Raw genomic sequence first — 25,626 nt, 5'->3', positions numbered from 1 at the left:
GATAAAACAGGCTTCTGACATCATACACCGCGTTCCATTTAGACCTTATAATAGTCCTTATGGGATCATATCAATCAATGATGATAGCAGATTGCAGTGGTATGCTTATTTGTGAGGTGTACAAAGGCATCTTATCTTCTGAGACCAAATGTCTCAAACTCAGAGGACGGTGCTTCATGTGGGCACAACAACATGCGACATGCTATCATAGCAGCTGAGGAGCACAGTCAAAAAGCAGCCAAACATTTCCAGCTGACCAACCTGATATGAAATCATTAAAGTATGAACATACATACATACATACATACATACATACATACATACATACATACATACATACATACATACATACATATACATCCTGACCCAGTCGTGTGCAGCCTTGTGCCATCGAGGGTAGACAGAGGAGCACCTGTCCCTCTGAACATGCTCTCTGTGCAGCTGTGTGTGCATGTGTTGTGAGCACATGACAGCCAGCACAGTCTCAGTGTGTCTGCCTGTGATCCTTACTCTGTGGTTGATTGCAAGACCAGAAAGCCAAGAAAAGCACAACTCAATCTAACATAACACCCCCCCACCCCCAAACACATGAAGGGGGCCAGGAGCAGGAGAACGGGTTTGGCAGGAAATGACCAGGGTGGACGCCCTGAGAAGAGCACAGGGTTTGACTCTTCTGATCTGGGCTGTGTTGTCCCTGATGCTAGCTGATTGAGGATGAAGGGGTTAGGGGAGAGCAGACAGGACAAGGTCTGGAGCTACGAAGCTGGAAGAGAGCACTTCTGGGAATCCACTTAGGCTGTCGACATAGTCTACTGAAGCTAGAGGTGGTCCATACATTAGTGAGACACTAAGCCCAGTGGTGGATTCACACCTCCTATGCATTTCCCAAGTAATTTAAAATGAATGCCATTCAATGTGTACTTTTACAATGTCTTAATGTGATACCAACACCTTCATTCAGAATTAAATTATATTTAATAGCTTGTAATACGTAATAAGTTTACTAAAAGTAAAGTGCTGGGGAGGTAACTGGATGTCCAATGCTATATCAATTTAAAGGTATATTTGAGAACAAGATCACTCCCCTTCAGTCCGCACTGTCTAAAGACCACACATGTTAGCATTTGCCCTGCGCAGACAGTACATCTCCTGTTAGTAGTTAAAGAGACTGAAAACAACGTGGGCGTGTATTTCTGTCTGTCTGTGCGCCGCGTACCACAAATGAAAAAGTGTCCGGTGATTAGGAAAACAGAAAGAGACAGGAAATACGTACTTCGAAAATATTTAAACATACAAACATGTCCACATGGTAATCATGTGACAATCCCCACTGTCATTTTTCAGGGAACTCATTTGAGGAAGATTATAAAATATGTCAAATAAGAAATTATTAGTTTAACCACAGTGCTGTGGCATCTTTCCCAAGCTGGAATGTTGTTTACAACGGTCAGACAGGATCGCAGGAATGCAGACTCTGTGTTCTGAGGAAGTGGATGCTGTCTCTAGAGAGAACTTCTTGTCTGACACAGAGCGAAGCGGAACGTCCAATGAAAGAGGAGTCAAAGTTGGAAGTTGTCCCTGGAGACTTGTGTGTCTGTTTGGCACATCCAGTCACTCGTTCAAAATGTTTAGTATAGGTTTCAGTGAGGAAATACAACTTGCTTCTCCATTTAAATGCTTCAAATGTAAAAAATGTTTTGCTTTTTGTGAGAAAAAAAAACTCAGACGATGCCTCTCAACAGCCTCTCTGGAGTCTGGTGATTACATCACTTCAGGATATAAACTCAAGGGAGATGTTTAAGTGTCAGGATTTCTACTTCACAAATTCAAGAGCAATTACATACTTAATACTGGAATTTTCCAGAAGAAAGCTGGAGCCACACTGGGCAATGACCCCTTATCCCTAGAATGTCACATGACCCCTCTAGGTTCCATGGAATATCCATACATCTGTGTGGTTTAAATAGATGCCCCTCCTCCACAAACAGTCAATAACAGTTTGCTGGGTGAAGGAGAGGGAGAGAGACTGCCAGAGGTTGTGATTACGTTGCACAGAATTATAGAGATGAAAACCAAAGCAGTGCAGATCATTTACACACTGTGCTTCCTGGTTAGCAAATAACAATAAATCAACACAGATTTAATAAAAGATATACCCAAGAGGAAACGGCAGCGGTTTACTCCTGTTGACTGACAGTGTAACATGTAGTTTAAAGTATTGTTTTCAACTCATTTGTAAACAGTAAGAATACAAGTGGCTGTTGCCCTGGGATAATGATACAAAGTTTAGATTTAGAAACAGAGAGGAAAAAGGATATGGGTATATTTTTGCTCATTTCTGCTAATGACTACAGTAGTGTTGGAAGAGAAGTAGAACAAGCACCCTGTGTCATGGCCATGACCATCTGTTGTGGTTTTGCAAGACGCTGGTGCAGATCATGACATGCATGACCATATCTTTAGAGCATCTGTCAGGACAGCCTGCCATGCTGTTTGTTTATTATATTATCTCAGAGGCGTAGGTCTGTGGTCAAATGCGGGTGGGATGGCTTTAACTAGGATGCCACTGTGTGTGCTGTGTGTGTGTAGCAGGGGGGTTAATGCTCATGTACAATCATGGTGTTCATATTGTATTGGTTTACAACAAAGGCTACTTATTATTTAGTTATATTAAGCCTACATTAGGCCTGTTTGTATTTCCCAGCCAACTCTCAGTAAGTGCACTACATTAAAGAATCTCTTTGTAGCGTTCCCCAGGCAATTCTGTTGAAATACCTAAAGCAGCTTGGCCTCCAGTGCCGTTTCTATGCACTTCCCAGCATGCAGTGCTTTTATAGAAAACTGCTGGCACATCTCATAGCTTTGCAGACTGGTAACGGCTAGACAGTCAGCTGCATATACTTCTGTTTTTTTAAAGAAGTATTAGGACAACCGCTTTCAAAACTACTGTGTGTGAATGTGTCTGTATCCTGCAAAGATGAACCCATTCATTCATTGATTTTTACAGCGTGTATTTGTAGGTAAAAATAAATAAATACACCCAACACACTACTGCAGAGATGAACAAAACACATCATTATATTTCTTTTATTAAAATGTAGAGCCTCCAACTGTAACACTAGTCCTCTTCCTCTGATAAACATGTATCAGCCCCCATTTCACACATCCTCTTCAAGATTAAATCATGTGTGCAACCAGAAAATGCTTCCCCTCACCAAACACTAAATTACTGTCAACATTTAGGGAATTTCATTATTATCAGGCTGCCAGTGGTTGTCGTAAAAAAGACAACATGTTTTGCAAATGTCAAGAAAATCCTTCTCATCTCCCATTTCAAAGTTTTTTTTTTAATCCTCACGTTTGCATTAAAATAGCGAATGAGAAAAAATACTTTCTTAAGAATCGAGGGAGTTAACAATAGACAATTAAGACCCTTCAGCATAAAAAAAAAGTCCAGTGGAAAGTAATGGGGTTACTTTGGTCTTAGAGCAACACAACTGTGCAAAGAGAGACAACAGAAGAAAAGGTAAAAGAAAGAAAAGAAAAGAAAGAAAAGAAAAAAAAGATTTGAAGAGATTCAACACCTGGAATGTCGTCCCCCACCTGGGAATGTGAACCATGTAGACCATTCCCAGAGCTGACACGGGGGCTCTTGGCAGGTGTGACTGTTACAATTCTACACAGAATGAATTTTAAACATATAATTAATGCACTTCCATCTATTATTGTTTTTTTTGGATTGTTTTAACTACAACCCTACAAGTGTATAACTGGAAATAAGAGCTGATCATTTAAAAGCAATGCACATGTTCAGACAGGACACATATTCTGTAGTCTAAGAACACTTTGCATAATACTAATAATAATGCTAAACAGCACAAAAGAAAATAACTAGTTAAATAATCACAAACCTGGTAGAGAAATATGACTTGAACTGTTGCGCAATACATGAAATAACTTGAATGTGGAGCTGTCTTAGGTTGTGGCTACACCTTAACTGATTGGTTCATATAAACCTGAAAAAAACTCAACCACACATTCCTATATGATGTTTACTTTGATAAAAACCAATCAGTATATTATATATTTGGAGACAATCATTTGTTTGGAATCATTATTAGGTTATTAACAGACTGGTTTAATTTGGACATACAGCATTCTGTACACATTCCCCTGTATGCACTCTCAACTTGTTCTCTCTGATGCACACACACAGGTCCCCCAGTTAAAGAACTGTGCAAATTGAAGAACAGGAAATTCAGGGCTCCATTTCTCTTCAAAAAAGAAGAATCAGATGAAGTCTTGAACCCATACACACACACAACATGCCTTGGTTTCTTAAGGCACTTCTTTAACTAAAACCACACAAAGAACATTATATTTGTAATTATTAGGGCTGTCAAAGGTAACCACCAAAACTGACACGCTTATCTCAAATGTATTCCTTGTACTACATTATTCAAGTTTTCACTTGGTAGCTTCAGGTTGAAGAACACAAAGCTAGACTGTAGAATCATTTTTAGAAGTTGGGGGGAGTTTCAGGATGGCCTGTTGCTAAGCAAGAACTGGATTTCTTCTGAAGCACGTGTTATAAAGCAACATTCAGGTCCAACAGCAACACACAGGTGGGCATTTGGACCTGCAAGCTCTTGAGCCACAGTCAAATCCTCCACCTTGCCCTCAAATTGTAGTTGACAGCCCTACTAATTAACCTGAAGCTTCTACAGTTGCTTGTAACCCACTAACCTTCAACAGGCACAATCCTGGCTTGTCTAGGATATGAACTTGAGGACAAAGACAGTAAGGCTACATCATCCAATCAGCTGAGCCCTTAGTTGTTCTCTTCAAGCATCATAATGTTTGTATTTAAACTGTAAATTGTCCCTGCCAAGAAATACAACTTTTCCACATATTACTTGATCACCGCACTGCATGAGGGTAACATACCAGAATCTACTTTTTTTAACAGAGCTTGTGTTGTGGCTTTTGGGCGTTTCATGTACTAGTATAGCAGAACACATTATAAAGCCTTACACCAAGCAACTACATTGTAAAACCTGTGGTAATAATAAGTTATATCGAACTGCTATGAAATTACAAAGTACAGTATGATATAACTAAGTTATTACACAAGTGGATTATGGGTATGGGGAGTTGTGTTTTCTAGGTTTAAGTGGATGTGGAATATGAGAAATGTTGTTGAAATGTTAGTAAATCACGACTCATATTTACATCCACTTGTCCCTGAAAAGCCCACTTCACCCATACCTTGAGATTCAAGTGTTCATAGTGTCACCAACCATTTGATTTAAATCAAACTGCAGGTAATTCAATGCACATATGTGACAGAATTAAACATCACAAGTAAATAATTTACTCCATCTATTTGTTACGTTTGGCCAGTGCTTTTGTATAAGAAATTGTGACCCAAGGCCTGAAAGACAGTCATAATGTGGGTTTTGTGAAGTTTTTGCTGCTGTAAATAGCTGGTTCAAAGTTTGGAGGGCTAATGCTAACTGGAGCCTATAAAGATTCTTCTAAATGCCTTGAACAGAAAATGTGCATAACATGACACTCCCTGGAAATGTATGCAAAAACAAGCTACATGTTCTATGTCTGGGAGGCGTTATCCATCTGGGATGCCAAATCTCTCACATCTGGCATGAAACTCACACTTTGCCTCTAACAAGTAAAATAGGGTTAGGGTAAGATTTTCTAGTTATAAGCTGTCAACCTCTTAAAAAAATGCTACCATTGTGTTGTGATTGCATTGTTCAACCATATCCAAAACCCAATTCCCAGTATTGTAAGGCTGGTTAGAAAACCATGAATGCTATTTGGACAGGGCAGTCACTGTTAACCAGACAGACATGGGCACGACCTTTGCTCTACAGGGTGTCGTACATGTGCAGGGTGCGTTCCAGCTGCTGGCCCACGCGCTGATAGAAGGCGATCTGCTCTTTGAGGTAGGCCTGCATCATCTCCTTGAAGTCCACTTCCCGGCGCCGATGGAAGTGGTTCATCTCAGCTTGCAAAGCAAACCCCACCGTTCGGCAGCGCTTGCGAACACCATCCGCCTCGTCCTGCTCCATCTTCCCTTCATCACTCATCCTCTGGCTCTCCTTCACCTTGGCAAACGCACCTGCAGGACGGGAGCACGTCAGTAATGATGAGTGTCTAGCTGGAGAAGTTACTCTGGAGGTCCCCTCCCTTGCAAGTGCAGTGCACTAAGAACTTCCAAGCTTAGTAAACAAGTGACCTCCGACATTAGCCTCTGTTGGCCGGGCAACACATACTACAGTGGTCTATGATGCATCTGTTTTCAATCGTTAAAATAAACATTCCTCACAAATACATTTTCGTTGTAGGATTTATTATGACATTACATTACAAGTAAACGATTTGTGGGTGAAATTATCATTACCTGTGGTTTCAAACCAGTGTTGCTCACTGCAACGCTGTAGCCTACGCGAGACACTACAAAAACATGCTGTTTAGGAAGTCAAACGGCGACAGAACATGTTCGGCACTCCCCTTACTTAAATCAAAAGTCTATCTAACTACTAACCTGAACTTCATTGCCACAGCCTAAACGTTGTCAATCTGTTCATGAAAATAATTAATTTCAGCTTAAACCGTACAACGGAACGTTAAATCCAATTCAACCAACGCAATCGCTACCAAGACGAACACAGCAGTAGTCTAGTACTGTACCGTAGTAGTACAATTTACCGGGGCAGCTTCTCCACACAGGGCTATATCGCATTTTGCGTTGTTACTGACAATGATCGCTACCAGTGAGCTTTTTATGAATGAGCGATTTTCCACTAAATAAATGTCAAGCTTATTTACGTTTTGGGGGGCATATTTTCAGTTAGCAGATGGTACTGTTTGAATCGCGATTCCATATTCTACTGCCGGGTAACGTCGTAGAATAATCTTCAAAGGGGGTTCTTTATTAATGAATGAATGCAATGAGTAGGCTAAATGCCTGAAAATATCATGAGAAGGGAAAAACTTAAAATGACGTTTAAGTCATAGAGATTAGGTCAATTTTTACACCGGTCTGCCAAATTTATTCGTTTTGATTCAACGATGAGGCTGCCTCTTGCAGGGGAAATGAGAAGACATCTATTTCATTCTACACTTCACTCGTATTTTCAGTTGTAAATGAGCAGCAAAAAAAAATGCTTTTAAATCTATGTAATCTTTATAAATAATAAGTATGCATTTTTATATAAAATATACAGAAATATCAGTTGTAAAAATGTCATTCAAAAACGGACCCCTGTGCAACCGACGCAAGCAAGCACACCCTACAATTTCCCCAGAAATTGTACCCTCTCTAGTTCCTCATGGAATCTGCTTGTGAATCTTCTACTGGAACTAGACCTGTATGGGTTTATGTAGACTTGGAAAACCTTGAACAAACTTTTTGTTAGGCACCTTTATCGTAACATAGTCATTCATCAAGGATCACCAGACAACAGAGCCTGAGCAGCAAGCAAATGCACAGGAGGAAACAGAAACAAAAAATTATGTGATCTTAGCAAAGCTATGGAGGCTCACTAAACTCCTCTCTATTGCTGAAGGAAATTAAGTTGTTGCCACATTCGGCCCTCCCTGCGATGACATCACTCAGTAAGTATGGAACACAGCAGCAACAGGGTGGCAATAGGCCAGACTGCAAGTCGTGAGATTGTGCCTCAACTTGAATCTAGACACTGATTTCTGTCAGAAAAGCCACATTAAGATCGCTCATTTGAATGTTTGACAGGCATCTAGGGCACTTCCCTGTTGTGACAGTGGAAGCCATGTTAAACAGTCTGTAGTGTTTAGTTGACCTACATTAATGTATTGTTTTCCACATGAGGGGAGAATGTGCATTACCAGATAGGAGGGAAGCGGACAAAGGGTCTGCCCTAAGGGGACGGGAGATGAGATGGGAAAGACAGCTCAATCACCATTTCCAGACTTCTACATGCCATTTACTTACGTATGCATATTAAATCAGTGTGAACTTTAAATGTTTTGATTTCAATAGCAATGAATATGAAAAAAGGTCATTACGATAGTAATAATGCTCTTTTAATAGGCTATATATCCCTTGATATGTACGGATGTATGGTGCATAACAAAATAAACTAATCTAGCATAATAAATACATTTAAAATCATAATAAAATCTCCACAATAATACTGGTAGTCATTCCAGCCCATGTAATTTTCTGTTACAGACCGACCCGGCCCCACATTAAAGAAAGGAAAAATTATCTGGCCCTCGCAGAAAAAGGTTTGGGGACCCCTGCCTTAAACCATTGATCAGTTAACAACAACTAAAGATAGTGTTCAGAATACAATAAACAATGTTTTATCTATACCTTGCAATGTCCATCTATTAATTATGTTTCTTGTATCATTGATAAACTGTTATTATTCTGTTTTAACCCTCGTGCTGCCTTCGGGTCACATGACCCAAAGGTTCATAACGAACCATCGTTGTGTTTACCCAATTTTACCCCATACAAAAACAAATACAAATAATTTTCTTTTAACCATTCCAATGTGGGGGGTCTGAGACAGCCCGACAGTTAACCCTCGTGCTGCCTTCGGGTCACATGACCCAAAGGTTCATAACGAACCATCGTTGTGTTTACCCAATTTTACCCAATACAAAAACATTTTTTTTTTTTTTTCTTTTAACCTTCGCAATGTGGGGGGTCTGAGACAGCCCAACGGTTAAAAGAAAATGCTTCACTTTGTTTTTGTATGCGGTAAAGTTGTCGCAATACGACGGTGGGTCACAATGACTGATGGGTCAGAACGACCCGAAGATAACACAAGGGTTAAAAGAAAATGCTTCACTTTGTTTTTGTATGAGGTAAATTTGTCACAATACGACGGTGGGTCACAATGACTGATGGGTCAGAATGACCCGAAGATAACACAAGGGTTAATATGCCTGCATAGCCATAAGTTGGGTCTTTTTAAGGTGTGACTAGGAAATGCCTGTGTCGCTGATGTAAGTCAGAGGTCACAATTTTGTCAAAGTGTATAATGCCATGCAACTTCGAATGAGGAAAATAGAAGGAGTGACAAGGCCATTTCTAGGAGCCCTATCTAGAGACCTAACAAAAGCTATCTAGCATACAGTGTCCTTTTTCAGTGCCTGCGAAAGGCTTCTGTTTTGTATCCTCCCATATTGTGATACCATATACTCTCTTGATTTCCTGTATTCATTGTCCAGTCTTCTGTGATACTCAACTAGGGGAGTCAGGTGGCTGAGCGGTTAAAGAATCAGGCTAGTAATCAGAAGGTTGCTGGTTCGATCCCCGGCTCTGCCAATGACGTTGTGTCCTTGGGCAAGGCACTTCACCCTACTTGCCTCGGGAGAATGTCCCTGTACTTACTGTAAGTCGCTCTGGATAAGGGCGTCTGCTAAATGACTAAAATGTAAATGTAAATGTGTAATAGACACCTGCACCACACATAATACATTGATTTGTCTTGAACTCATAACTATTCCTTTCACTGACTTGGCACTTTCAGAGCAATTGGGTACTATCAAATACGTCTTCAGCCGCAACCAACAAAAGATACTTGAACTTGAAAATGAATAATGGATAGATTTTCACAAGCTTTTTGGGATGAAAAATATGTTATCTGATATTTTGTAAGAACTAAATGTATTTGACACAAAGTATCTGGACAGTGACCCACTTTTTACTTTGGCTCTGTGCTCCACTACTTTGGGCTTGGTATTGATACACTGGGAGATTGAAGAGCAGACAGTCAGATTCAATTTGATAGTATTTAAGGTCTCGATGAACCAAAGCAATACTATGGTTACCCACACTGCTGCACTCTAAGGAATTTGCTGTCATGACAACACATGGGTGGATGATCCTTCCTAGAACTAATCTTTTCTTCCTCTGTCCTGCTGTCTGTAAATTGTGCAGATCACTGCTAGGTTTACGTGCACCAACCAGCAACATAGCAATCCCCACTAAACACATTTTCATACCAAATGATGCAGCTTCTCTTCCGATGCATGGCAAAACACAAACATGTCAGCAAACCAACACTGTTCCCTATATCTTTTTGTATGTCATTAGTAGCATATTCAGGCTTGATGAAAGCAATGTCACAGAGGGCTTCATATATGCCCATAGAAGTACACCTACACCCACCTAAATGAATGGATCCACTGGCTGCAAAGCACCACAAAGCTTTAAATCGGGCGCAAGGCTGTTTACGCTAGAAGCACATTTCTCTGGACAGCCAACCTCATAATCAATGGGGTTTTTTCCATTTAAAAAGGCACATATGCTAGGAGAGACCGAGTGAGAAGAGATCCTCAGTGTAGTCAAGTTGGCTTTAATTCTGTGGCAATAGGAATCATAGTGAAATGTGCTAAGGTTTGGTTAAGACAGCTTATAAGAAAGAAAAACCACCATAACCTAGAGTTCAACCCTTGTGTTATCTTCGGGTCATTCTGACCCATCAGTCATTGTGACCCACCGTCGTATTGCGACAACTTTACCGCATACTAAAACAAAATGAAGCATTTTCTTTTAACCGTTGGGCTGTCTCAGACACCCCACATTGCGAAGGTTAAAAGAAAATTATTTTTATTTGTTTTGTATTGGGTAAAATTGGGTAAACACAACGATGGTTTGTTATGAACCTTTGGGTCATGTGACCCGAAGGCAGCACGAGGGTTAAAGTTTGGAGTTGAATACATAAAGGAAGAGAACTGAAAAGGCAGAAAGAGCACAACTGAATGCAGTAAAGTCTCTGTGAGCCTCGATCTGGCTGTGAACATGATAGGCCAACTAGATGTGCTAAAACGGAATGTGCGGGCGAATCAGTTTTGCAATCTCTCGTCTTGTTTCTCTGTTTGGACTTCAGAAGGTGGTTTTCCTCACTGAAGGAAACAATGAAGAGGAACAAAGTACAGCTATTTGCAACCACAGGATTGTTTTACTTAGTAAACAGATTCACAAATGTTTGGGACTTAATTTAAGTGTTAATGCAATTAAGCCTACATGTAAACTCACTGCATTAGTCATACCAAGGAAAGCGACGGGCAATTCACGACCTGTTAAAAGTGTTTTGTCTGAAATGGCTTATTTTGGCAGTTGTTATTAGAATTAAAACGTAGCGTTGAAGAACATAGACAAAATACAAGACAATTAAACTGTTTCTGTAACACCAATCAGATTCAGTATTTCTCTCATGTCAGACAATGAAATTGATATGTGAACTCCCAGTCCTCATGGTCACATCTGTCTAGAACTGTTTTCATGCTTTGATCAAGGTCCAACTATAGGATCAGATCTGGCCCAAGCTCAAAAGACTTCAATGCTCAAGTCATTGTATGGACCAGACTTGATCTATTCCTTTAGAATTGAAGTCATACAGACAGCCTGCCCTGACAGACCAACCAGTGGGACCGTGAAAGAAAACTAGACCTAAAGATAAAGCAACACCTTCAAGGATAGGGGAAATGAGGGAATGAGAAACAAAGAAACAGAAAAGGGAGTTGAAAAAAGAACGACAGTGAGAAGGTGGTTAGGTACGAGAAAACTGAAAAATAGTCTCTCTCGAGCCTGTCCTACCCAGCCCTGCCTGTCCTACCCAGCCCTGCTTTATTAGTGCCATACTGAGCTCACCACACCACACCCGAGATGTTCCACAAGTTCACACATACAACAATATCAGAGTTCAGACGGTGGTGGTAGTCAGTACACAGTGAGAGGAGATGTGTAGCCTACATGCGTGGTGAATCACAAGGCTGTGTGTCTGGTATGTTGTCACAGTGAGAGGAGATGTGTAGCCTACATGCGTGGTGAATCACAAGGCTGTGTGTCTGGTATGTTGTCACAGCTGGATTTCATTCTGAGGAACATGTATCACATCAAGCAAAGCTCTCAGTCACAGCTAATAAACCTGAGCTGCAGCAATAAACAAACAGGCTTTTAGTCTTATCATCAACTGGTGTTATCGTCATCGTTGATGCAATGGGTACATTTCAGCACAAACGTCTACAGCATGAGGTCAGACTATGTTAACTTTACCGCCATTTCAAAATGAACAAACCACTTATTTAAGATTGACAAGCATTTGTTCAGTTACATGTAGGCTAAAGGGGGTACAGTATCAATGATCAGTATTAGAGAACCAATCAAAGTGAAGGCAGTTTTTGACGACAACAATGGACATGCCTTTTGTCTTCTAGCAGTCTAACAGCTTGCACTGATTCCAGCTCCAAGGCTGATGGTAATATGCCCTCATGATGCAGGTGGGTGGACTGAAGCAGGAGCGTGAAGCATGTGCACATATCACGGGTGTTCGAACGGTGTGGGCCGGAGGGATACAGGAGTGAGTCAGCTGAGCCGAACTTAGTATCTGATGTCAATGTACTAGTTACAGATGTCATGACGTCGCAAGTCAATATCCCTTCCTCATTTGACTACACATCCCCAGGGATCAGACAGGGGTTTCGACACACACACACACACACACACACACACACACACACACACACACACACACACACACACACACACACACACACACACACACACACACACACACACACACACACACACACACACACACACACACACACACACACACACACACACACACACACCTCTCATTAACACCACTTTAGTCAGCTACACCATCGAAAAGCTTGCAATTTCGCACGACTGGACACACAGGATTCTCACAGAAGTGGGGAGGGGGAAAGTAAAGTCCTTAGTACCTCTGAGCAGTGAGGGAGAAATTTAGAGGGGGTCATGGTTTTGTTCATGGATCAACAAATAAAGAAGGGGTAACCATCAAAATCTCATCTCTTAAACTGCAGTAGAGACCAAGTTTTCTCCGTTTTTTGCAGTTGGGTGTGGCCTGCAAATGTGAACCTACTACGCAAACAACTAATACAAAAGAAATGTGCACAATCCTGATTGAGTTAGAGCCTCCACTCCCTTCCGGCACAAAGCACCTGATAGTAGTTTGATCTGAGATCAAACATGCAGCTTTGATATGGAGCTGTGGACAACTGCCAAATACTTTTTGCATTTAAACAATAGGGACAGGGAATGACTGAAGTGTTCATGTTACTTCACATTATACAGGTGCCTGCTTGCATGCTAGAGGATTCCTGACTAAGCAGATTTAGCATTGCATGTGCCAGACCAGTACATTCCTGTGCCTTGACTTAAGAGTACTTGAAACTTCCATAAAAACATATTCTGCAGGATAGTCTAACCAGATGCTGGGAACAGGTATAGGCTTTTATACAAGTTGGTAGCACTAAAAAATGTGATACTTTTCTGAGTGTAGTCTAATGCAGTATAGGACAAGTTCAGGTATCCTGTTAAAATGTTATAGTGAAAATCTGCTTTGTGCAAAGCAGATGTTTCAATCAGACTTCGATCCCATTCAGACCAGCACATTTAAGCACTTAATTTTATTTACCAGGTATAGGCCTAATGAAACCAATAGAGATAAGTTGCAACTGAAAATAAACCAACAAATGAATCTAAATACAGTCATGCAGTTTCCAAGTGGAAAATACTGTGTCATTGTATGACTATTTAAACTTGTTTGTTGGTTTAATTTCAGTTGCAACTTATGGGGCCCTATTGGTATTTAACCACAGTTTGATATTATTTGTGAGTTAACTTGAACTTTGGGCATAGTCTACCCTGTTTGTAAGTTTCATATTTCTTTGCTTTTTTTTCTTGGACCAGGGCTAATTGAGGAGATGGAATTGGACAATAGGAGGAAGCAGTAGTGTGGACTTTTTCATTTAATCCAAGATCCAAGTATCACCCTGCACACAAGACCAAACTACTGAAGTGATGGAACCTGTCTGCTTCGAGTTCGATTTACTTTTCAATCCTCCATGATAACAATGAAGGTGAAGGATGTTCAGAGTAACTACAGCCTAAACTAAAAAGGACTATCAATTTCACTAGGGCACATTACCTTTTTGCAGATGAATTATGTCTGGGAAATTTGCAAGCAGGCCTTGGTAGAGTGACAGTCTGTCCAGCATGTGGAAGAGATCATACTTAGGTTGCTCTGCAAACATCTCCCCAATGTTCTCATAAGTGCGGCCTGTGTGTGAAATGGCATTGTTGAGGGCATCCGAGCTGTGAGGAGGGTCAAGCACGAACGCCTGGCTGATGGACTGGAACGCATTTCCCAGGCGCTGAAACTCTTTCCTGAAGCCACCAAGGTGTTTTCGAACCAGTTCTGAGGCGACGTGGGTCAGCTGCATGACGCTTTCATCCATCTTCCTAGCAAAGGACTTGAAGGTGTCCACTCGCTCCTCCACATCCTGCAGGTCCTGGTGCTCGTTGGGTATCTGAAAGGTCAGCATGAAGTGGGCACCCACCATCTCATCTTTCTCCGCCCGCCGCTTTCCCAGCTTCCACTGCTTGTCATCAGCACACATGAGGAAGTGTTCCAAGCCCTCGTACTGTGAAAGGACAGGATGACTGGTCATGTGGTCCATCCAGATGACCAACCGTCTTTTGCGCTTCTCGATGAAGTCCTCCTCAAAACGTCCTGTGGCCTGTTTTTCCGGCAGGTGAGGCACAGAGATGACGGTGAACTTATGCAGCAGACGGTTGTATAGCCAATCGAAGTGCTTGTACCGGCGGTAGACAGGTCGCCCTGTATGGCTGGGGGTGACCCGGTAAGATATATAGGTCTTGATGCCTTTGAACTTGGTCTGTTTGGTAGGGTCCTCCACAGAACAGGAGAAAGGCTGAGGGCTCTCTTTCCACTGGGGCCCTTTTGGGCCCATCTCAATGGTGTATGACTCAGCTATCTTGGCCATCATAGGGACATCGCCCAATACAAACGCCTCTACCCCTGAGCGCACAAAGCTTGAGAACCGGTTCAAGTTCCTGCCCACCATGCTGCCCTTCCGCGAGCTGGAAATACTGTCCTGCCTCTCCATGTAAGGTTTAGCACGGTAGTGGACATTGGGGTTGTTGGAGTGCGGGTTCTGATGAGAATGTCCGTTCGCCCCACTTCCCCTCCTGGGGTCTTCGTCTTCCACCACGGTGGAGCTGTCGTCCCAGTCATCCCAGTCGTCGTCCTCGTCATCATAGTACCTCTGCTCCATGTGAAATGGGGTGTTTGGGGCAGAGGTGAAGTAGGAGGAGTCATTACCTAGAGAACCAGCTGGGCTTATGGAGCAGTCTGTCAGGTTTGAGTTGGATCGAGGACGGACGATCTCCACATAGGAGGCAGGGAAGAGGCCTTTCTCCCCTCGACTGTTCTCCCCTTGTAGCCAACCATCCACAGAGTGCTCGTTAAAGATAACAAGCTCTTCATTCTCCTGGATGCTGATCTCTTCTTTGTTTTCGCTTTGGAAAGTGTAAAGGGCCTTGGCTTTCACTGACATTTTGACTCAAAAGCTGTGAAAAAGCATCTGCACATAAATTGCACCCTGCCTCAAATCATCATTATGCTGCTACTGCTCATGTAATCGCAGCATGCTCACATAACACTTTTCTGAAGTGTGACATACGTTTTTATCAAATTAATGATTTAAAGCTCAAATGGCACCAACAGAAGGGTCAGATTACACAAAAGCTGAAGAGAGTACAGTAGCCTACTCTTTAAATAATCGTATTGACCTTTCATAAAACAGAATGTAGCATTTCGTAAACCATTATGTCCATAAACACACGCTTTTCCTATTTAGCGATAGATTTGTAGGTTTTAGCTAAAATGTCTTCTTCCAGCTGCTATAAAATAACTTCATATAGCCTACTGCGGTGACCGTGCTCAACAATGGACGTATCAGTTTCAGAATCCTACTGATAACGTTCCATAATTTCATAAAGCATCACTTCTTTTGTTCCAGTTATTTAAAATAGGTTGATGACAAAGCTTGGATGTTTGAAAACATCATTGATCTTCTTATGCTGTGTGGAAACTTTTTCCTCCAAGCAATAGCCTACAAACATCGGTTTTCATCGACAAGCAATTCAGATCGTATGGTCGTTGTAATCCACGGGATTCGAGCTACCATTGCGTAATGTAATATTCCAAAACAGATTTGCCGTACATCCTACAGACATGATCTAGAGATCTCTAAATATTATATTCCATAACAAGGTGCTTCAAATGCAAACGCTGAGAGGGGGGAGTAGTTAGGCTATCCTTGTGCTAGTTCAGTTTTGCTCCACATTCCTTTGGAAACTTGCTCCATTTTCCTTGTTAAACAGGTTCTCGCACATCTTCATCTTGATACCTTAGAAAAAAAGAAGGGAGTAGCCAACAACAAAACAACTGTGACTGACAACGAAGCACATCATAGGCAAGTCCTAGCCACTCTCTTCCGTTCTGCAAGGAATAAGACTAAGCATTTCCATGACGTTAAACATGGACACTCGAGGAAAGTTATTTTTCCGTGAGGTCCTTTATCCATTCTTTGCATTTCAAGAAATATGCTCTACAGCGCCCCCAACACGTGAAACAAGAAAATGTGTGAAGGCAATGACGATGGTGTCTTTTTTTTAATTAAAATAATTTAAAGACGTTGCTGATAAAAAAAAGAATAGCATGCCAGCATTACTTATATTACTGTAATATAGCTAATCAAACAGATAAGAATAAGCTATTATTACAATAATCTCTACACAGCATTCTATTTAATGAAGTAATTAGCCGATGACGCCATCTGGAGCAGGTTAATCAAAACGTTAACATGAATAGGCTATATTTTGTTTGTCATGTAGGTTACTGGAGTAAAGCTGAGAACAATACCTCAAAAGTCAACATTATTTGGGGATATGTTGCATTTTTGAATGTTCAGGAACTCCGGGAAACATCTAGCTTGGCCAACAAAAATATTTTTCTCGAAGAGGGCTTGTTTGCAAGAATCAACATGTGCCGTCCACAAGCTGCGCTCATCAATAGCGCCACTTTAAATATTTGTAAGGCGCTTTAACTGAGGTTGCATCCCAAAGCGCATACTTTTACTTTTAGTTATTATCATTCTGCACCCCACCTGCCGTTACAATACTGATGCATGTAGTATGCATGCAATTAGGACATACTAACTCGTCACGTCATCGAACTGATGAGTACAGTATTGCGCCCCTCTTTGGCTACACAAAGAGTTGTGGGTCAGAATATCCAGAAACGCAAGCTGGCCCGCATACTGCAAAATGCAACCAGATTTAAGACATCCAGGTATTTTTGCCATACTGTATTGGTCTTCAGCTAAAAATATTTTATGTAGGCCTAAAAGCTAATATTTTGAGCCAGGTTCAGGAGCATACAAATATTGGGGAAGATAGTTTTGACAGGAGTCAACAGAATCACCAAGATCCATCGGGGCCTTCGACCTGCACAAGATCTGACAGTTACTCAGTTTGCAGCTGAATGCATCTCGTTTATGTACAGTTTCAGCCAACATTTGATTGTTTAACCCTTGTGTTATCTTCGGGTCATTCTGACCCATCAGTCATTGTGACCCACCGTCGTATTGCGACAAATTTACCTCATACAAAAACAAAGTGAAGCATTTTCTTTTAACTGTCGGGCTGTCTCAGACCCCCCACATTGGAATGGTTAAAAGAAAATTATTTGTATTTGTTTTTGTATTGGGTAAAATTGGGTAAACACAACGATGGTTCGTTATGAACCTTTGGGTCATGTGACCCGAAGGCAGCACGAGGGTTAAATAGTGACAGGTCCGTATGATGTAACAGCGCCATCTGCTGGTATGTTCTAGCCTAGCGGTTTTAGTCAAAAATAAAACTTTAAATAGAAAGTAGGCTAATGCAAACTGAATGTTTTTTTTTTTTATCATAAAATTCATCATCCAAATATATTGCAATAGAGGAATGAGATGGATGTAAATTATCACTTTATATTCAGCTTGGCTAATCAGGTCCAATAAGAAGACGGGAGAAGAAGACGCAAAGGAAGGGATGAAAGTTTTGAAACGAGATCAGTGACTGGGGTTCTGGGCGTCGCCCTCGTAGTACAGGGACCAATGAGAATTCTGGCAGAGACTTGTAAACAAGTTCTACACGTTGCGAGATGTATTATTTTAGCACCCTTACTACGAAATGCGTTATCTGTTCGTGGACCGCACGGATTAAAGACAGCTATACAGTAAGAGATACATAATGTTATCAATCTTTTACTTTTGTGCCACTTTTTTGTGTGAATTCTTCTATAGCCTATTACAGTTGCGTAGTAAAGCCGTTTTAATAGCGTTACGAGGTCGAGCAAAACATGTGTGTGACATCCGGTAAAAGATAACAGCCCTTTTTGATTGTAAAGGATTTCAAACTGTGTCAAATAGTTGACAAATTGGAACATATTTAATTGATCAAAAGGTATGATGAATACAATAGTTAATGAATAAGCTAACCCATAGATTTGTTGTCTATCCTGCTCGTACGTGAAGGTTCCATAAAATAAAGTTACACTGTGGCTTTGGTAACAAAGATTCTCAAGTAGTTTACCGTATAAATATGTGGTCTGTTGCTTGAAAAGTATACAAGTGTGTTGCTGTAGAAAGATTCATGGTCAAGTTACTTAAAAAATAAACTGACTGATGGCAGTACAGATGTGGACAGATGCAAGTGCGCAACAGAATGAGGGTGCGCATAACTGTGCTCAATTGAGAGGATTTAACCATTTTTGCAATATCTTGACGTTACAACCTCAGATTTGGTGGTAAACTATTAAATAGCGAAATACACACTACTAAGTTAACACGGGGTCACTAATAAATATACACTATCCTGTACTATCACAAAAATCAGTTCACAAACGAAAAACATGATACAAATTCAGCTCAATTAAATCTTTTGGATATGTCGATGATGATGACCAGAATAAATTACAATTCACACACCGAAGAATCATGTCAGTCTCAGCAGTTGTCTCTGAGTAATACTATGGTGTGGAATCCTGGTTTCAGAGTGGTAAGAAATCAGCCTTCCTGTCCTTACATGAAACCAGGATAAGACTTGACGAGGGAGCAGTGGATGTGGGCACAGCCTTCAACGTACAGCCAGCGTCACACAGCTGCAGCAGATCCCTCCGCTCCCCAGGACTGGCTGGGGGTGGGGGTTAGCTTCCTGTCAGAACAGGTCAGGAACACTTTGCATCCTGGCAGAGTGTTGGGGGGTGTGCGTGCGTGCGTGTGGTGGTGGAGGGTAGGGGTCAAAATGCTAAAGAGGTCTTCACTTACAGAGTGGAATCCAAATAGCTGGGTTTCTATGGAGAGCCACTTGTCTTGCAAGGGCCTATGTTTCTTTGATTTAATAATTTAGCGACTCGAGTTACTGCGTTTTTGAGTTTTGGTTAACAAAGTAACAAGAAATAATCAAATCATTGCACACCATGACCAGTATAATTGTAGATTTCTGGCATACTGTCGTGAGGTGGGATGAAAGTGTGTATGGTGTGGCAGTGCCAAATGTGTTGTGGTTAAATATGTTATAGTATATTGTTTAATCTGTCATGGTCCATGTGTGAAGGTGTTTTGGGTTAGGGTAAATCTGGTGTAGTGCAGTAAAGTGTACTCTATTTTTCAGCCTTATCTTGAGCATACATTATACTAGGGGCCAAGCATCCTCCCACCACAGAAATATTTTGCTTTGGTGCTATTCTACCTGACGTATAACGTCTCTCTTTTAGTTTTTTTATGGATTCTTAGAGATTATTTATGGATTCATGAATAAATGTTTATCTTAATGACTAAAATACCAGCTCAAAGGCTAATCACTCCTTCATATTCACATGAATGCCGAATATTTACAATGTGTATATACTGGTGTCTTTTCAAGCAGGAAATTATACCCTTTCTCACTTTCATTTTTTTCTCCTCCAATATTAAACCGGTTGAGCGGAAGAAACAAAACTGACGTCACAACTTCCTGTCTCATCTTTTTACACGCAAACAGTCTGCTGTCTGTGATCCGGAAAAAACAAACTCTTCGTCCTTGTTACAGTTGGCATACACTACCTGATTAACACATGATTAACATGCAACAATTACAGTAAATACAGGACATTTATAATAAAGTAACTACGTTTCTAAATGTAGAGGGAAGAGTGAAACGTCCAGGGATGACATTTGAAGGTGTGGATCACCCTGGGTCACTGTCATTATCACAGGTGGTTCAAGGTGTGGATCCCCCTGGGTCACTGTCATTATCACAGCTGGTTCAAGGTGTGGATCCCCCTGGGTCACTGTCATTATCACAGCTGGTTCAAGGCGTGGTGCGGTGTTTTATTTTCGTCACCTCTCAAGGGTGCTGAGTAGTAACATGATGTTCTGAGGTGCTGAGAATTCCCCCGGTGGTTTCAACTTTGTCAGTTCCTCCAAGCACCTTACTGTAACTGTTACCCTGTTCTGCAGTTTCTTGTGGTTGAGTGAATGGCAGCTTTCTCTTGAACAGTGTCACTGTGACATGGAAATGCTTCTTAGTCCCTTACTGAGATTTTTTCATTTAAATTTTACTAATATCCAAAGTATCTTTATTTTACTTAAGTGAATCATAATAATAATAATACATTTTATTTAGCGCCTTTCTCGGCACTCAAGGACACCGTACAGAGGTACAAAAAACATTAAAAGCAGCAGAAAAATAAAGAATACAACAACATTAAAAACAACAGAAGGAGGCAGTGCAATTGACATTAGGTGGAATAAGTAGTTTTAAACATGTTCAGATCATGAACAGTTGTTTAATTGGTGACAGCCATCAAAACTAGATACTGATGACAACGTAATAAAAGCACATCTAATTTGGTTAAGCGATTACTGGGCGTGAATAATACATGTGTCGTCATCTTTTGCCTAGCGAAGCCAGAGAGGAGTTAATGGGAGATTTCCTACAGTGTTAGATTTACTGCTTCAAATTGAAATTTCGATAAAGACAAGTTTCTTAACACGTGTTGTCAATTTTGTAAATTAAAAGTCTAAACTTTTTAGTTGCGAAACATTTGTTTGTAGGAGTAACCCGAGTTTTTCAGGACAAAATTACATGATCAGGCTCCTGTGTTCGTGTCAGGTAGCTACTACTGATTGTAGTAGTACTGTATAGCCTTGTTTTTTTGCAGATTTCTGTGAAACTTGCTAAATAAACATTAGCTAGCTACACTTTGCAAAAAATATCTTTAACTTGTTTGGCCAATTTGATTGTGGAAGAAAGTCAAACCTTTTTAACTATGGAGAGAACTAGCTTGCCACAAGCTAGTTTTGGGAGGGGGTTATATTATTTCTAATCTGTCTGCTGTTCTACGTTGCCCACAGAATTATGTATATTTCATATGCTCTAAGTTTTCCTCTATCTTGTAGCTAATAAGTGATTGAAAATGAAGTTGAACAGATGGAAAAGATAATTGTAAAAATTGCTGTGTGAAATCTTCTTGATAAAGTATGATTTGCCTTAAATAATCATTCATACATTTATATAATTTGAAAGCCCTAGATCTTCTCAATATTGTATAAACATGTAGTCATTTACCATAAACAGTTCAGGTGTATGATTTAATATGAAAGTGTGATGAAAATATGAATATGCATGCATACCTCTATGCACAACAGATGCGGGACAACCTTAAAAAATGTCGCCCCAAAAAAACAATGTTGCAATTTACCCAGAATTCAACACGGTGTGACGCTTTTTCCGCTTTTTGTTAGCTAGCTAGTTAGCTTCCTGTAGGTACTGACAGTGTTGCGAAACGAGGCCACAGGCACAGGCCACGGTGAAAACGTCTTATGTAGCTTGACATAGCTTCTTTATTCTGGTTATCAATCCCACACACATTAGTTAGCCTACTGTTGTAGTTAGCTCTACTTACCCCGGCACGATGGAGTGGTGGACTATGATGACAGTGTCTCGTGAAGGTGAGCATAATGATACATTATGCGTGCTAGGATTTTCGCTAGTGTAGCTGCTATCCTGGTACTAAAAGTGCTAGCTAGTTGTCCAAAGCACCGGGTCTTGGACGTTGGATGTTTGATGTTACATTTAGGCTACATTTATGCATTTAGCAGACGCTTTTATCCAAATCGACTTCCAAGAGAGAGCTTTACAAAAGTGTTAGTTTAAACAATAGGTTTGGAGGTGGAAAATGGAGGATGAAAATTCAAATTTTCTAGCTAATGGACAAGTTTATTTAAACAGCAAAGTGCTGTTTAAATATGGAGATGAAAGTTTTGGTAGTGCCTAGTAGTATTAAGCTTACATCTGTTTAATACTTTAATACTGTGTATGTTGTATGTGCTCACACCCAGTAGGTGGCAGCAAAGGCCTTCCAATGAATTGTTTGTTGCACACTTAGTCAGTAATAGCTTGGGGTCTCCCCTACCCTTTCAGTCTGCTGTAGCCATGTGTATGTGCAAGGCCTGTGTCTGTATGAGCTAGCCTTGTGTGTTGTGGTGTGTGCTTGTGTGTGTGGTGTGTGTGTGTCTGTATGAGCTAGCCTTGTGTGTGTGTGTGTGTGGTGTGTGTGTCTGTATGAGCTAGCGTTGTGTGTTGTGGTGTGTGTGTGTGGTGTGTGTGTCTGTATGAGCTTGTGTTGTGGTGTGTGTGTGTGTGGTGTGTGTGTATGAGCTAGCCTTGTGTGTTGTGGTGTGTGCGGGTGTTCCGTTGCTCTGGAGGGAGAGCCAGACAGGGTTTGTAGTTGTGCAGGTCAGGGGATAGAGACATAAGAGTGACAAACGGTGAGCTCAGCGCTCCATTCAGGACCTTACTCCCAGGACATACAGACATCCCGTTTGTAACTCGTGTTTCTGTCTGGGTGAAAACCCACTATGAGAAGGGCCGACTCCCTCCTGAGGTCTGCTGTGTAGAATTATTCATTCATGAGCTGCTAGGTCAGGAGGGCGAGACTTGGATATTATCCTTCTACACACACACACTCATACCCACAAATACACAGCTCTCACTTCCTGCTGGACTTGTTGTCTGTCCAGTCGTACAATACACAGCTCAGAGGCTCTCCGTGCATGGTAGCATGGTCCAGGGCTTGACTTTAGTCCACAATGTCTACGTAAACAGGGACTGGTGCCGGTGGGAGATGTTGGGTGTAGACTGAACCAGCCCATTGAACAGGCATCCACACAGACACAAGCTCAAACACACACAAATCATATTGGCTAACTTGGTATCCGTGTGCCTGTGTGCCCGTGTGCCCGTGTGCTGACTTTGTGAACCTGGTGCGACAGCCCCCTCACCTGCCTGTCTTAAAGTTGGAGAGGTTTCTTCCTTGTAAGCCTACACACACACACACACACACACACACCCACACCCACACACACACACAGTAGGATGAATGGTGTCATTAGGCCAGGCGAGAGACCTAACCCCTGAGTGATTATAACAAATACCTGATAGAGGTCACAGCAGAGGACTGTTATCACGTGGAGCACACACACACACACTCTAACATGTTATCACGTGGAGCACACACACACACACTCTAACATGTTATCACGTGGAGCACACACACTCTAACATGTTATCACGTGGAGCACACACACACACACTCTAACATGTTATCACGTGGAGCACACACACACACACACTCTAACATGTTATCACGTGGAGCACACACACACACACTCTAACATGTTGTCACATGGAGCACAGAAACACACACACACATTAACATTCGTGCAAGCGCACACACACGGTCAAACTGCTGTAACTGGACACACATGCCTGAGGTTGTTCTGTGTTCAGTCTCTGCAACACGTGGGGCTGTGATGTTGGATGGAGGATTAAGTCTAGAAGAGCCTGCAGCTTTCATGCCGGGGTTTCCATTCTGGGGCTAGGTGTGTGTGTCTGTGTGTGATACTGAATGTTTATAGGCTTGCAGACACTACCTGCTCAGTGAGGGTTGTTTTTTTTTCCATTGCGAGCGTGTGTGTGCGTACGTGTGTGTGCGCGCGTGTGTGCGGCCGTGTTTGCAGCATGGAAACCACAGCAGGCTCAACTAGGGGGAAGACATGAAGGTAAAGTCTAAAGGCCCGCACACACCAAGGACCATAACTGTAACTACAGTATAAACATACAGTTTTATGAATAGTTCTATATTTAAAACAATAGCAGAGTCCACACCACAACCATAACGACAACTGTAAAGCAAAACAATATTGTTTGAATCACTTTCAAAACGATGCTAGTCCACCTCTTGCATAGCCAGTGGATAAATAACAATGTTCCTACCTTGGGTGTTGGATCCTTGTTCCACTGAGCCTGTCTGAGCCAGCTCAGCTGGTCTTCCCGGCCAGGGAGACGTCTCGTACAGCAGTCCCATCTGGTTTGACTGTCAGTATAGAGATCCTGTCACAGCCTCATCTACCACCATCCGACCCCAACCCTAGACCAGGTATTTTACACTGTCACTGTGAAGTAATGGCTCTGGCCACTGGATCCTGCTAGCCAGGGTAGAGGGCAACCCCCCTAGTGTGTGTGCTGTGGTCCTCCCTACCCAGGCCAGGGTAGAGGGCAACCCCCCTAGTGTGTGTGCTGTGGTCCTCCCTACCCAGGCCAGGGTAGAGGGCAACCCCCCTAGTGTGTGTGCTGTGGTCCTCCCTACCCAGCCAGGAGGACGCGGAGAGTCCCAGAAATCCCCCTTTAGCAGCCAGCACAGAGGAACAACTATGGCCTTTGTTGGTTGGCCCGTGGAGCTCACACACAGTTAATCTAGACTTTCCCACTGGTCCTGCCAAGGAGCTGAAGTCATGGAGTGGTGCTGAGTTTGGGAAGGAGGCCGTGGGCTCGCGCTGACAGAATGGAAAATGTCTGACAGCAGGAGGAGTGTGTCCCCATACCCAGTCACCTCTGTGAGTCCAGACACACACACACATGCGCACACACTCACACTACTTTGTAGTGAGGAATTCACTCAGGACAAAGTGTCAGTCCATCAGACAGACTACAAACATCAGTTTTATTGTTATTTTGTTAGAACTATAAAGAGTACCTGGATGTTCTGAATGCCCGCCTCATTTACTGGCTGCTGGGGATACAGTTGTGGGTCTCTGAAATCAGCTGAAACAGTTCTCTTTGTGGTGTCACGGTGCGTCTGTCTGTCTTCACGGTGTTTACGTCAGTCTGTCTCTTTGTTCTGGGTTTAACAGTGTACTGGGGCCATCACAGTAGCATTGCCAAACTTTTTCGCTAGGGTCAATATGGTGTATGCATTAGATAAAAGACTCGTAAAACTTCAAAAGTAGTATTGCCATGGCAACACTGACGGCGGCAGCCTAACAGTGCACAACCTTCCGATTCACGTCCATTTTCACGCCTGTTGGTTTACTCACTGTGTGTGTGTGTGTCGGTCTGCATTGTTCTTTTGTCTTGTCTGTTCAGAAATCTCCGTGCAGATTGCAGCCTGTCCTATTGTAGAGCTGTCACTTCTCTAACAGCATCCATTGAGTGTCCTTTGCCTCTGTTTCATCCTTTTCTCTGCCTGGCTCCCCATCTTCCTCTCTCCCCTCTCGCCACGTGCGGAGCGGGCGCACAGGGCACCTCCTTGGGTCATTGATGCAGCCCCAGCAGGGTGAGTCATTAGTCTCCCCCCCCCCCCCCCCCCCCCCCAAAAG

The 25,626-nt window shown here is 42.0% G+C and overlaps 2 protein-coding genes across 3 annotated transcripts in view; one reads left to right on the top strand and one right to left on the bottom strand.

Moving 5' to 3' along the window:
- Positions 1–3,052: 3,052 nt before the first annotated feature.
- On the bottom strand, positions 3,053–16,475 carry snx33 (sorting nexin 33). Its single transcript, XM_062462745.1, has 2 exons — positions 14,001–16,475; positions 3,053–6,142 (listed from the first exon to the last, which is right to left on the bottom strand). The coding sequence occupies exons 1-2, from the start codon at positions 15,430–15,432 to the stop codon at positions 5,889–5,891; spliced, it is 1,686 nt and encodes a 561-aa protein (XP_062318729.1). The 5' UTR covers positions 15,433–16,475; the 3' UTR covers positions 3,053–5,888.
- A 1,547-nt stretch (positions 16,476–18,022) lies between these two features.
- ccnd2a (cyclin D2, a) overlaps positions 18,023–25,626 on the top strand; it is a 110,602-nt gene continuing 102,998 nt past the window's right edge. The window contains exon 1 of one of the 2 annotated variants that reach the window (XM_062462754.1): positions 18,023–18,161. The gene's annotated coding sequence lies outside the window, so the exon portion shown is untranslated. The remainder of the gene's footprint in view (positions 18,162–25,626) is intronic. The other variant, XM_062462755.1, reaches the window with a different exon arrangement.

This window comes from Osmerus eperlanus, chromosome 5 (genome assembly GCF_963692335.1).
Source record: "Osmerus eperlanus chromosome 5, fOsmEpe2.1, whole genome shotgun sequence".
In the NCBI taxonomy this organism is placed as follows: domain Eukaryota; kingdom Metazoa; phylum Chordata; class Actinopteri; order Osmeriformes; family Osmeridae; genus Osmerus; species Osmerus eperlanus.
Note: the sequence above shows the minus strand (reverse complement) of the source record. Positions and strands in the feature narration are given on the sequence as shown.

Bases quoted from the DNA above. Each gene is read 5' to 3' on its own strand.
- snx33 (XM_062462745.1), bottom strand. From the start codon at position 15,432: ATGTCAGTGAAAGCCAAGGCCCTTTACACTTTCCAAAGCGAAAACAAA. The intron at 6,143-14,000 runs GTAATGTGCCCT...CCCGTCCTGCAG, and splicing joins CATAATTCATCTGCAAAAAG to GTGCGTTTGCCAAGGTGAAG.